This window comes from Aquarana catesbeiana, linkage group LG05 (genome assembly GCF_042186555.1).
Source record: "Aquarana catesbeiana isolate 2022-GZ linkage group LG05, ASM4218655v1, whole genome shotgun sequence".
In the NCBI taxonomy this organism is placed as follows: Eukaryota; Metazoa; Chordata; class Amphibia; order Anura; family Ranidae; genus Aquarana; species Aquarana catesbeiana.
In genome coordinates this window covers 641,148,836-641,162,908 of record NC_133328.1, presented here as the reverse complement: position 1 = coordinate 641,162,908, position 14,073 = coordinate 641,148,836, and the positions used below count along the sequence as shown (strand labels likewise).

General features: G+C 48.9%; 1 protein-coding gene across 3 annotated transcripts in view; it reads right to left on the bottom strand.

Moving 5' to 3' along the window:
* TMIE (transmembrane inner ear) overlaps positions 1-14,073 on the bottom strand; it is a 139,873-nt gene that overhangs the window by 54,234 nt on the left and 71,566 nt on the right. For all 3 annotated transcript variants that reach the window (XR_012244578.1, XM_073632441.1, XM_073632442.1), the window contains exon 3: positions 6,765-6,914. Coding sequence is in view for 2 of the 3 variants with exons in the window: in XM_073632441.1 (XP_073488542.1) it covers positions 6,765-6,914 (150 nt within the window). In the remaining variant the exon portion in view is untranslated. The remainder of the gene's footprint in view (positions 1-6,764; positions 6,915-14,073) is intronic.

Sequence of the window (14,073 nt, the reverse complement as noted above, 5' to 3'; positions counted from 1 at the left end):
ACAATCACACTAAAGTTCGATGGTTTCGACCGTGATGACATACGACCGGACTAGAATAAGGAAGTTGATAGCCTGTAGCCAACAGCTGCCCTAGCTTCGGTTTTCGTCCATTGGACTAGCATACAGACGAACGGATTTTTCGACCGGACTCAAGTCAGTCGGAAAGATTTGAAACATGTTCTAAATCCAAAGTCCGTCACATTTTCGACAGAAAGGGTCCGCTGCAGGTCCGAAGAAGCCCACACGCGGTCGAATTGTCCGACGGATTTGTTCCGTCGGACAAGTTTGGTCGAAAAGTCTGGCCGTGTGTACACGGCATTACATTGGTGGTCAGTGGGAAGAATGTCCCTTACATTGGGGGTCAGTGGGAAGAATGTTCCTTACATTGGTGATCAGTGGGAAGAATGTCCCTTACATTGGTGATCAGTGAGAAGAATGTTCCTTACATTGGTGATCAGTGAGAAGAATGTTCCTTACATTGGTGATCAGTGAGAAGAATGCTCCTTACATTGGTGATCAGTGGGAAGAATGTTCCTTACATTGGTGATCAGTGGGAAGAATGTTTCTTACATTGGTGGTCAGTGAGAAGAATGCTCCTTACATTGGTGATCAGTGGGAAGAATGTTCCTTACATTGGTGATCAGTGAGAAGAATGTTCCTTACATTGGTGATCAGTGGGAAGAATGCTCCTTACATTGGGGGTCAATGAGAAGAATGTTCCTTACAATGGTGATCAGTGAGAAGTATGTTCCTTACATTGGTGATCAGTGGGAAGAATGTTCCTTACATTGGTGGTCAGTGGGAAGAATGTTCCTTACATTGGTGGTCAGTGGGAAGAATGTTCCTTACATTGGTGGTCAGTGGGAAGAATGCTCCTCACATTGGAGGTCAGTGGGAAGAATGTTCCTTACATTGGTGGTCAGTGGGAAGAATGTTCCTTACATTGGTGGTCAGTGGGAAGAATGCTCCTCACATTGGAGGTCAGTGGGAAGTGTCTGAGATATGAGAGGAAAGCTCCACTGACCCAATGCTAGTAGCTCTGTAGAATCACATTAGTGCCAGAACTTTACAAGCACCATCAAGCAAGAGATTGATCCATCACGCTCACTGCCCAAGGAATCCAAGCAATCTCTGGAGGAACCCTGGTTGAGAAAGGCTGCTCTACGATGTTGAAATTTAAGTCTGCTGCCACTTATACATATTATATTTACTACAGGTACACTTGAAATGACTATAATAATGTTTTAAAAAGGTGTAATACAAAATTAAAAAAAAAGGAAAAATGTGCAGATTCATTATGAGGGAATGCACAAACGTGAATTGGATTGGATAGTGGAAGAGTGTTGGACTAGGTGCCACCAGAGTTTAATTTTTTTTGGCAATGCTTTCACCTATCATCATCACACAAAGCTACAGAACATATGACCATCCTTTATTATCTCCCAGAGCAGCAGCTGCTACATTTGTGTTGTACTCAATAATTATCTGCGCTGACAAAGCCACGTATCCAGAGATGTGCAGGGCTAGGATAATTCCCCGTGTTCGGCAGAGGACGACATTCAATGGCGCACAAAGGCCATGAAGAGGTGTGAGGTCCAGGATTAGGCACGATGCCTTTCAACAGTGACAATGGCCTGGCACATTGGGCGTTAGAAATACATTTAGACATGATGCACCTTCATATGACTAACACGGCGTCTGATAGTTCGTAGATTTTTTCGCCCTTGACTGAAATAGCCAATCATTGAGTCATGTCATCTCAAGGTAGCAGCTTTTTGAAATTTCAAGGAAATCTCTACTGTTAAAGCAAATGTAAACCCACGACAAACCAAAAAAAAAAATGAAATGCATGCAGATGAGGCATAAATAACAAAAATATACTTGTTATGTTAGCAGCTACTTGACCACATGTCAGGACCCGGGTTGGAACCTGCAACCTCTGCTGTTTCTTGTGGTGTCTCTTCTTGCTGAGCCACCTGGGAGGCTGGACAGCTTTGTGGACAATACCTTGAGCCTTGTTTCCAGTAAACCTTGAACTCTTTGCTCCTCCCATGAACCTCCTATTTCAGCCATGCCTCTGCACTTCCTGTTTGCCAGATTATTGCACTCTATCCAAGCCAGTATCTCGCTCTTGTCGCTCCTGTTGCCGTCCATATCTCTACTACTGACCTTTGGCTTGTTTTCTGACTACCCTCCTGCTTTATCCCAACCTGCGACCACTTGTTACCGACCTTTGGCTTGCTTACTGACTACACTTCTGCTTGATCCCTACCTGCTATATCTGCTACTGGACCCCACCTTGCTCACCTCCTGGTGGGGCAATCCTGAGGACCGCAACCTGGCACTAACACACAGCAAAACCCATCTCCACCATCGAGAGCTCTAGTGAATAGCGGTTAGTACTTAAATGCCGCACCTTAAGTGAGCCCACGACATCTGCCAGGATGACCTGTTTGTGTACTTATCCAGCTGGTGGGGAGAGCCTCTTTACTGATATAGCTACTGGTCTCGAAGTCTGGCCCCTGTTTGCCAGATTATTGCACTCTATCCAAGCCAGTATCTCGCTCTTGTCACTCCCGTTGCCGTCCGTATCTCTGCTACCACTCACTACAGACCTTTGGCTTGTTCTCTGACTACCCCCCTGCTTGATCCCAACCTGCGACCACTTGTTACCCACCTTTGGCTTGTTTACTGACTACACTTCTGCTTGATCCCCACCTGCTATATCTGCTACTGGACCCCGGCTTGCTCACATCCTGTTAGGGCAATCCTGAGGACCACAACCTGGCACTAACACACAGCAAAACCCATCTCCACCATCGAGAGCTCTAGTGAATAGCGGTTATTGCTTAAACGCCGCACCTTAAGTGAGCCCACGGCATTCGCCAGGATGACCTGTTTGTGTACTTATCCAGCTGGTGGGTGAGAGCCTCTTTACTGATATAGCTACTGGTCGCGAAGTCTGGCCCCTGTTTGCCAGATTATTGCACTCTATCCAAGCCAGTATCTTACTCTTGTCACTCCTGTTGTCGTCCGTATCTCTGCTACCTCTCACTACCGACCTTTGGCTTGTTCTCTGACTACCCTCCTGCTTGGTCCCAACCCGCGACTACTTGTTACCAACCTTTGGCTTGCTTACTGACTACACTTCTGCTTGATCCCTACCTGCTATATCTACTACTGGACCCCGGCTTGCTCACCTCCTGGTGGGGCAATCCTGAGGACCACAACTTGGCACTAACACACAGCAAAACCCATCTCCACCATCAAGAGCTCTAGTGAATAGTGGTTAGTGCTTAGACGCCGCACCTTAAGTGAGCCCACGGCATCTGCCAGGATGACCTGTTTGTGTACTTATCCAGCTGGTGGGTGGGGGCCTCTTTACTGCTATAGCTACTGGTCTCCAAGTCTGGCCCCTGACCACGACACTGTGTTTTCAGAGGTCCTCCTCCAAGCAAGACGCAGATGGAGAGTGGACATAACCTCTGGTGGCATCACTCCCACATGCCTTAATTTAAGTGCCACCTTCTCCCCTTAGTTGAACAGGATTGCATATTCATGGTACATCTCCATGGCACCCTAAAGCTACTGGGAGTACCCATAGGGGGGGTGACAATGCCACGTCTGCATTGTAAGGCAGTGGGGGAGTGATGTCACCTTAAAAAAAATGCCAGTGATAACATTTGAAATGGTTAATTGGTTTTACTAAAGCTAAGCTACAGAGGGGGGATATCAAGCAATATATAAAAGGTAGCCATGACTTCCTAGGGAGCTGCTGATAATTTGGGGTTCTCCAACCTGTCCCATGGGTACCCACCCTGTATCTGGACCCAACAGCTCACCAACAAACCTCTGGCAATAATCAGACTCCGGTCTCCAGGATCTTTTTACCATACTCAAAATAGACAGAGGGTTTAGGGATGCAGGATACCAAAAGTGCACATTAGGAGGACAGATATACCAAATCAGCAGTAGGTCGCGTGAGGGGGATCTCTAAAATAGATGCAGATACATAGAGGACAGACTGATAAATCTGTGACCCTTTAAGAGCAGTCCTAGAGTTTGCTTGCTCCTGAAACTGACTTTTGTCCCTCTGTGAGTAGGCCAAATGTCAGAGCCCAAGGGCAAGGATCCCTCTTCCAAGGTCCAGATGGCAACTTGCTCCTCTGGGACCCTTTTTAGGCTAGAGTATTTCTATCCAGCCTAGCTCTTTCAGATATGCATTCTACTGTTCAGCAACATCCCTGCACTGCTTGGGTTCCATGGAGGAGGACTTTTTGATTTTTACTGCTTGCTTTACCTTTATCCAACATCATGTGAGTGGTTCCTCGAAAGAAGAGGTTCGAACCGCCGCACACCAAAGCGGCCCTGATACAAAATCGATAAACTTCAGCTTCAGCCTGGCTCCATCCAGGCCACACCCCGACGCCTTTCGCCCTGCCCACTGGGCTTATTCATTGACTAAGCCCTGTCTGTGGGGCAAAACGCATCGGGTGCATGGCCTGGATTGAGCCAGGCGGAAGCCGAGTTTTACCGATTTATGTATCTGGGCCTCTTTGGATGTCCAAACCCCTTCTTTCTAAAAAATGTCTGGAGCAAGGTCTCTTTTTTTTCTCCACTTACACCCGACAGTGAGATTCTCCGGACTTTTGTATGTTTGTCTGGAGTGGTGCCCAAAGTTCACGTATGGTTACATGTGAGTGGTAAATGTACTTTATGTTAATAAAATTATTAAATTGCTGCACTTCGATGCGCCCTCTCATGTCTCTTTACATGCATGGAGTGCCGGCATGTAGTAATATCGTAATGCCTGGGAGCACTTATGTGAGGGCTACGATGGGGCTTCAGGGATCTCCACAGGGCCACAGAGGGGTAGAGAAATACACTATACTACCAAAAGTATTGGGACGCCTGCCTTTACACACACATGAACTTTAATGACATCCCAGTCTTAGTCTGTAGGGTTCAAAATGGGGTTGGCCCACCCTTTGCAGCTATAACAGCTTCAACTCTTCTGGGAAGGCCGTCCACAAGCTTTAGGAGTGTGTCTATGGGAATGTTTGACTCTGTACACGTCAGTCAAGGTCCTCCACCCCAAACTAGCTCATCCATGTCTTTATGAACCTTGCTTCCATCTCTAATGCTCTCCTTGCCTGGCCTGTCAGTTTAGGTGGACGGCCATGTCTTGGTAGGTTTGCAGTTGTGCCATACTCTTTCCATTTTCTGATGATGGATTGAACAGAGCTCCGTGAGATGTTCAAAGCTTGGGGTATTTTTTTTTATAACCTAACCCTGCTTTATACTTCTCCACAACTTTATCTCTGACCTGTCTGGTGTGTTCCTTGGCCTTCATGATGCTGTTGGTTCACTAAGGTTCTCTAACAAACCTCTGAGGGCTTCACAGAACAGCTGTATTTATACTGAAACTAAATGACACACAGGTGGACTCTATTTACTAATTAGGTGACCTCCGAAGGCAATTGGTTCTACCAGTGGCGGCTGGTGGGTTTTGTTTTTTTTGGGGGGGGGGGGCGGCGGTAAACAACCACTCCCCCTGGGCGGCGGCAGCACCTGCCCTGCCCTCTGTCTGCCAGTCGGTCCGGCACTTACCCCATCTAGGTGGCGGGCAGCTGCCAGCGGCTCCTGCGTCCTCTCCTCGATCACGGCGGCATCCACCGTGCGTCTCCTCCCCTCCTCTTAGGCCTCCAATAGGATCGCCTGTCCTTTCAGCCAGGTCTTTTTTCTCAAGGCTCGGGAGAAGGTTCAGTGTTACAAATAGAGAATATTCATTCGCTTCTGTAAAACACTGGGTGGGCTCTAGACATGTGCAATTCGTTTAGTTCCGAATTAGCTTTTTAACGAATTTTGACAAATTCGTTAATGCCGAAATTTCCGAATTTTTCAATTTCCAAATTTTTTAATTTCCGAATTTTGAATTTCCAAATAATTTTAAAATTATTAGAAAATTCGGAAATTCGGAAATTTTAAAATTTGGGAATTCGAAATTCGGAAATTCTGAATTTCCAAATTTTTTAAATTTCCGAATTTCGGAAATTCTGAATTTTCAAATTTTCGGAAATTCTGAATTTTCAAATTTTCGGAAATTCTGAATTTTCAAATTTTCGGAAATTCTGAATTTTCAAATTTTCGGAAATTCTGAATTTTCAAATTTTCGGAAAAAGCAAAAAAATGAATGAAACGAAAACGAACAAATTTCTTGTCAGTGCACATGTCTAGTGGGCTCGTTTGCATTCCCTGCACCCCGAGCCCACCCTATTTTGAAGCCTATTAGAGCGTCTTGTTCTAATAAGGTGCTTCAAAAAACACCCCCCCCCCCGTTGGAATTCATGCATCCGGCGTCCTGCATAGAGGCCAGGCGCATGGGTGGGGGAGGGGCAGCACCCGTGCGCCCCTAATGGACGGGCCGCCCCTGGGTTCCAATAGATTTTAGTTAGAGGTATCAGTGTAAAGGGGGCTGAATACAAATGCCCCCCCCCCCACACTTTTCACATATTTGTAAAAAAAATTGGAAAACTATTTATCATTTTCCTTCCACTTCACAATTATGAGCCACTTTGTGTTGGTCTATCACATAAAATCCCAATAAAATACATTTACGTGTTTTGGTTGTAACATGACGAAATGTGGAAGATTTCAAGGGGTATGAATACTTTTTCAAGGCGCTGTATATAGCCGGTCTCCGTATATTACTCTCCTATGTAACTTCCTTTATCATCAGTTGGCAGATATGAGGGGCACATTACCTCCGGGTACGTCGGTGAGCTCATTTAATGGCGGAACCGTCTCCAGCTTGTCGGCGTACTCCTTCCCAGCTTGGCGCTGGGCGTATCGCGCCTCGATCTCTTTCTTGGTCCGGGGGATGCGACACTTGAAAATGCAGCACAGCGTGATGACTTCCCAGGGGAAACGGAACAGAAGAAAGAAGAAAACATGGAATTAGTTATTATACCGTCATTGAGGCCGAAAAAAACAAAACAAAAAAACCAACCGAATACAAACAACCATTAATTACATAATTTGACTCGCAAAACGCCTCCGTGAAGAGCGCGCCCCTGGAACGTACGCTTAATTGGTTCCGCTTTATAAGAAGGCGGCTTACGATCGGGTGAATTAAAGAATCAATCTGTCTGGTTATGAAAGCAAATAAAAATGTATCCCGGGCGCATTCCATACAAACAAATGTGTCAGATATGAAAGGATAATGAGTGTGCAGAAGGCGAGGACTTTTATCAGGGACTGAATGGAAGAATAGAAGGAAAGCTCCTCCAAAACGAACGTAAAGAGCTGCTATGCCTTACAAGAACATTATATGTCTTTGTACAATCGTGACACACACATAGGATTTTCATTTCCACAAATCTGATCCTTAACATTTTTTTTTTTTTTTATTTACACCCCCTTTTCCTCCCCTCACCAACATGATGATGACATTTTTAAATAAAACCTTTTCTGTTTTCATTACATTCTTTATTTTTTTGTCATCACTGGACCTCTGTGCTTCTCTATTCCAGGTGGACCACACACATCCCGGCCAAGCTAGACACTGGAAACAGCACCCTGCTAGGCCCCTCCCACCAGCCATGATCTCCCTGCATTGCATGGAGACTTACAGAACCCTGAAAGCCCCTCCCACCCGCCATGATCTCCCTGCATTGCATAGAGACCTACAGCACCCTGCCGGCCCCTCCCACCAGCCATGATCTCCCTGCATTGCATAGAGACCCACAGCACCCTGCTAGGCCCCTCCCACCAGCCATGATCTCCCTGCATTACATAGAGACCCACAGCACCCTGCTAGGCCCCTCCCCCCAGCCATGATCTCCCTGCATTGCATAGAGACCTACAGCACCCTGCCAGCCCCTCCCACCAGCCATGATCTCCCTGCATTGCATAGAGACCTACAGCACCCTGCTGGCCCCTCCCACCAGCCATGATCTGCCTGCATTGCATAGAGACCTACAGCACCCTGCCGTCCTCTTCCACCAGCCATGATCTCCCTGCATTGCATAGAGACCTACAGCACCCTGCCGTCCTCTTCCACCAGCCATGATCCCCTGCATTGCATAGAGACCTACAGCACCCTGCTGGCCCCTCCCACCAGCCATGATCTCCCTGCATTGCATAGAGACCCACAGCACCCTGCTAGGCCCCTCCCACCAGCCATGATCTCCCTGCATTACATAGAGACCCACAGCACCCTGCTAGGCCCCTCCCACCAGCCATGATCTCCCTGCATTGCATGGAGACCTACAGAACCCTGAAAGCCCCTCCCCCCAGCCATGATCTCGCTGCATTGCATAGAGACCCACAGCACCCTGCTAGGCCCCTCCCACCAGCCATGATCTCCCTGCATTGCATAGAGACCTACAGCACCCTGCCGGCCCCTCCCACCAGCCATGATCTCCCTGCATTGCATAGAGACCTACAGCACCCTGCTGGCCCCTCCCACCAGCCATGATCTGCCTGCATTGCATAGAGACCTACAGCACCCTGCCGTCCTCTCCCACCAGCCATGATCTCCCTGCATTGCATAGAGACCTACAGAACCCTGCTAGGCCCCTCCCACCAGCATACTTGCCAACAGTCCAGATTTTCCCGGGACAATCCCGATTTTGGGACCCTCATCCCGATCAGAGCTTGTCCCAATTCCTTTCCGAGATTTTGCCTTTGTCCCGGAAAAAACGGGAATGTTTTAGGAAAAAACGGCCGGTGGGCTACAAAAAGATGGCTGCCACTGCTGTCACGAGGATTATTTCCCCTTGTGTTCAGTGGAGTGGGGAGGGGCAGACAATCAGCTCCTCCCCTCTCCACTGAACACACACACGAGAAAGCCAGGAACTGCCGGGAACTGTAGCTGCCGAGCTGCTGGGGGACACAGATCGCTCTGTAAGGAGGGCTCCGCTGCTGCCAGCTGCTGGGGACACTGAAGTAAGGAAGGCTCTGTTGCTGGGGGACACAGATCTGTAAGGAGGGCTCCACTGCTGGGGGACACCAGATATAAAGGAGGGCTCCACTGCCAGGGACACCAGATGTAAAGGAGGGCTCCACTGCCAGGGACACCAGATGTAAAGGAGGGCTCCACTGCCAGGGACACCAGATGTAAAGGAGGGCTCCACTGCCAGGGACACCAGATGTAAAGGAGGGCTCCGCTGCTGGGGGACACCAGATGTAAAGGAGGGCTCCGCTGCTGGGGGACACCAGATGTAAAGGAGGGCTCTGCTGCCGGGGACACCAGATGTAAAGGAGTGCTCCGCTGCCGGGGACACCAGATGTAAAAGAGGGCTCCACTGCCGGGGACACCAGATGTAAAGGAGTGCTCCACTGCCGGGGACACCAGATTTAAAGGATGGCTCCGCTGCCGAGGACACCAGATGTAAAGGAGGGCTCCGCTGCTGGGGGACACCAGTTGAAAAGGAGGGCTCCACTGCTGGGGGGACACCAGAGGTAAAGGAGGGCTCCTCTGCTGGGGGACACCAGATGTAAAGGAGGGCTCCACTGCTGGGGGACATCAGAGGTAAAGGAGGGCTCCGCTGCTGGGGGACACCAGATGTAGGGAGGGGCTTCGCTGCCAGGGACACAGATCTGTAAGGTGGGCCTCTGCTTCTGGAAGTACCTGATGTAAGGAGGGGCTTTGCTGCCAGGGACACAGAGCTGTAAGGAGGGCCTCTGCTTCTGGGGGCACCTGATGTAAGGATGGACTCTGTTGGGGGCACCTGATGTAAGGACGAACTCTGCTGGGGGCACCTGATGTAAGGATGGACTCTGCTGGGGGCACCTGATGGCATCTGGTGACAGGCGATGTGGCAGGTGACACGCTCAGGGGTCCCACTGATTCTGGATTATTTTGAGTTGCATGATGTCATTCTATATTACAATGTAATGATAGTAATAATGCGCTTCAATCATCTTGACACCACAACAACCACGGTGCCGGGATGATTGAAGCGCTAACACCAGGTGTTTGGAGTATCTTTATCTGCTGATTTGTTAAACTCTGGAATACATATATTGCTATTGTGGTGTAGGATCTGGGCCTGCTGTCCCTCCACCCCTCTTTCCTTCCTTCTCTCTCCTTCCCTCCTTCTTTCCTTTTTTCCTTCTTTCTCTCTCCCTCCCTCCCTCCCTCTTTTCCCCTTTCTTTCTCCATCTCTCATTCATCTCAGACTCTAACCACACCCTCATTTTAATCCACGCCAATATAAGCCACGCCCACTATTTCACGTAAACCAAGCCTATTTTCGGCGCGGCACCGCAGTTTTCTTTTTTTTCTATGTCACGCCTACAAACACATGCCCCGCCCCTAATTATAATACGACTCTGCCTACAGCCAAAAAAGTGTCCCTATAAATTTTTTACAATGTTGGCAACTATGCACCAGCCATGATCTCCCTGCATTACATAGAGACCTACAGCACCCTGCCAGCCCCGTCCACCAGCCATGATCTGCTTGCATTGCATAGAGAAGCCCAGAGACCAAGTACTCCTTCTCATGAGACCTCAGACTGGATACAAGCAGTGGGCTAGTTCTTGGAGGAGTTATGCAAATATCTAAATGCCTTGATGGGTGGGTGTCAGTCTGAAGGAGTGGTCGTTCCTGTACTTGCATCCCCATGTGGCGTAGCATTGGGGGGGCAGCCGGTGCAGTCACCACAGGCACATTTAGAGGGGCGCAGACAGGACTGGCACCACCATAAGGCTGTCCAGGCAACAGGCAAACTAAAACCTCCATGCAGCGCTCAGTAGGAGAGAGGGTATCAGGGTGGAGATATCTGGGGGGGGGGGTTAGATCAGAGTGAAGGTATCAGGGTGGAGATATCTGAGGGGGGTTAGATCAGAGTGAGGGTATCAGGGTGGAGATATCTGGGGGGGGGGGGTTAGATCAGAGTGAAGGTTTTAGGGTGGAGATATCGGGGGGGGGGGGGTAGATCAGAGTGAGGGTATCAGGGTGGAGATATCTGGGGGGGGGTTAGATCAGAGTGAAGTTTTTAGGGTGGAGATATCGGGGGGGGTAGATCAGAGTGAGGGTATCAGGGTGGAGATATCTGGAGGGGGGGTAGATCAGAGTGAGGGTATCAGGGAGGATATATGGGGGGGTTAATGTGAGGGAGGGTATCAGGGTGGAGATATGAGGGGGGGTTAGATCAGAGTGAGGGAATCAGGGTGGAGATATCGGGGGGGGGGTGAAATCAGAGTGAGAGTATCAGGGTGGAGAATATGGGGGGGTTAGATCAGAGTGAGGGTATCAGGGTGCAATTATCTGGGGGGGGGGTTAAATCAAAGTGAATATATCAGGGTGGAGATATCTGGTGGGGGGGTTAGATCAGAGTGAGGGTATCAGGGTGGAGATATCTTGGGGGGGGTTAAATCAGAGTGAGGGTATCAGGGTGGAGATATCTGGGGGGGGTTAAATCAGAGTGAGGGTATCAGGGTGGAATTATCTGAGGGGGTGTTAGATCAGCGTGAGGGTATCAGGGAGGAGATATCTGGGGGGTAGATCCGAGTGAGGGTATCAGGGTGGAGATATCGGGGGGGGGTTAGATCAGAGTCAGGGGATCAGGGTAAAATGATCTGGGAGGTTAGATCAGAGTGAGGGTATCAGGGTGGAATAATCTGGGGGGGGGTAGATCAGAGTGAGGGTATCAGGGTGAAATTATCTGGGGGGTTAGATCAGAGTGAGGGTATCGGGGTGGAATAATCTGGGGGGGTAGATCAGAGTGAGGGTATCAGGGTGGAGATATTGGGGGGGGTTAGATCAGAGTGAGGGTATCGGGGTGGAATAATCTGGGGGGGGTAGATCAGAGTGAGGGTATCAGGGTGGAGATATTGGGGGGGGTTAGATCAGAGTGAGGGTATCAGGGTGGAATTATCTGGAGGGGGGGTAGATCAGAGTTAGGGTGGAATTATCTGGAGGGGGGGGTAGATCAGAGTTAGGGTATCAGGGTGGAATTATCTGGGGGGGTTAGATCAGAGTGAGGGTACTGGGGGTGTGATCAGGTGGGGGGTCGGGCGGATTGTGCTAGGAGGTGGAATTTGAGCTGGGAGGTGGGGGGGGGGCATTTGAACTGGGAGGAGGGTGGATTTTTCTATTTCTGTTTGGGGAGAATTTTGGCTTACAGACCGATAATGATTAGGGGGTGAGTGTTCTGATTGGTGTAGTTTTTTTTTAGGGGGAGGGATTTATGTTGAGACCGGATGTTCACACCTTGAGGGAGGCACAGTTTGTCTTCTTTCCCTGGGCACTAGATGACTTTGTCCTGGCACTGCCCACACTACATTCAGGACATGCAACAGATCCCCTCCTCCCCGCACAGCAAATAGCCAGGATTGGATTCCCTTTCAGACACGGCCTCGCTCTGCGTATTGTGTAGCTGGCGGCTATGATGCAGTTTAGTGAAATTCCCAGATCACAATGGCAGCACAGCTGCAGTAGCCGGCTACACAGATGGAGGCCGTGTCTGTAAGGGAATCCGATCTCAGCTGTTCTGTGTGGGGAGGATGAGCTCTGCTGATTGCCCCACCACCAGTGATCCTGTCCTCTTCTCTGCCGACCTCCTGTGTTCTGCTCTGATGAACCACATACAGTACACTGCCATACTGACCCCTGTCCTCTACCCTGATGACCCCCTGTACCCTGACCTGCTCACCCTTGTCCTCCATCCTGCTGACCCCTGTACATTGCCCTTCTGACCACTGTCCTTTGACCTGCTGACCCCCTTTCCTCTGCCCTACTGACCTTTGTCTTTTGCCCTGATAACTTTTCCACCCTGCTGACCCCTGTCCTTTCCCCTGCTGACCCCTATTCTCTGCCTTACTGACTCTTGTACACTCCCCTGCTAACCTTGCATCCTGTGCATGCGGGAATGAGTACAGGGGTACATTAGAACCCCTTACCTAGGGAAATCAGTACAGGGGTACATTACAACCCCTTACTTGGGGGATTTAATACAGGGGTACATTACAACCCCTTGCCCAGAGGAATGAGTACAGGGGTACATTAGAACCCCTCATCCAGGGAAATTAGTATGGTGGACTAGTACAAGGGTACATTAGAACCCCTTACCCGGGGGAATGAGCACAGAGATATGTTAGAACCCCTTGCCCAGCGAAATGAGTACAGGGGTACATTATAACCCCTTACCTGGGGGTATCAATACAGGAATATGTTAGAACCCCTTACCCAGAGGAATGAGTATGGGGGTACAGTAGAACCCCTTACCCAGAGGAATGAGTACAGGGGTAAATTAGAACCCCTTACCTAGGGGAATGAGTACAGGGGTATGTTAGAACCCATTACTTGGGGATATGAGTACAGGGGTACATTAGAACCCCTTATAGATTCCCACAAAGAGTTTTCATTCTAAAAATATTAAATAAAGTTTATTGATGACCCCAGAAGTAAACCCAACATCAATGATGGTGTCCAGCGAGATAATCCACCTCATTCCCGGATGACGCATCGCCCGCCGTTCTGTACACACTGCTCCCCCCCCCGCTGATAAATGGCGGACTCCCGGCGCTGGGAATCCCGGGTGCCCTCATTGACCAAATTTCTCTACTTTTCAATTTAAACTTGACTAACTGTACAGTCCAGGATATGGGAATCCTAGTGAGATGTAGAATCACAGATCCGATTACTATTCGCGTCCCATATATACGACCGACCATAAAATTAACAGAGCGAGGTGGACGCTGAGCCAAAACCAAGAACACAATCAGCAGCGGAATGGAGATCAAATCAGCAATTACATCGTAACAGAAAGAGTGAATTAAAGTCAGACCCTCTCCAGCGGTACGTACAGCCGCCAGTCATTAATCCGTGTCTCTAAATAGCGCACGGCGATATATCTTAATTCTGTATTATCCACTTAAATGCTGTGTAATTAACAGGAAAGTACCATAAGCCTGTCATTTGCATGTGAAGCAGAAAATCACTGTGCTTAGCATATGGCACGCAAAAAAAAAAAAAAGTGTGTGCGTGCGTGCGTGTGTATATATATATATATATTTTTATTATTATTATTTATTTAAAGATTTAAAGTTAGTATATATTAC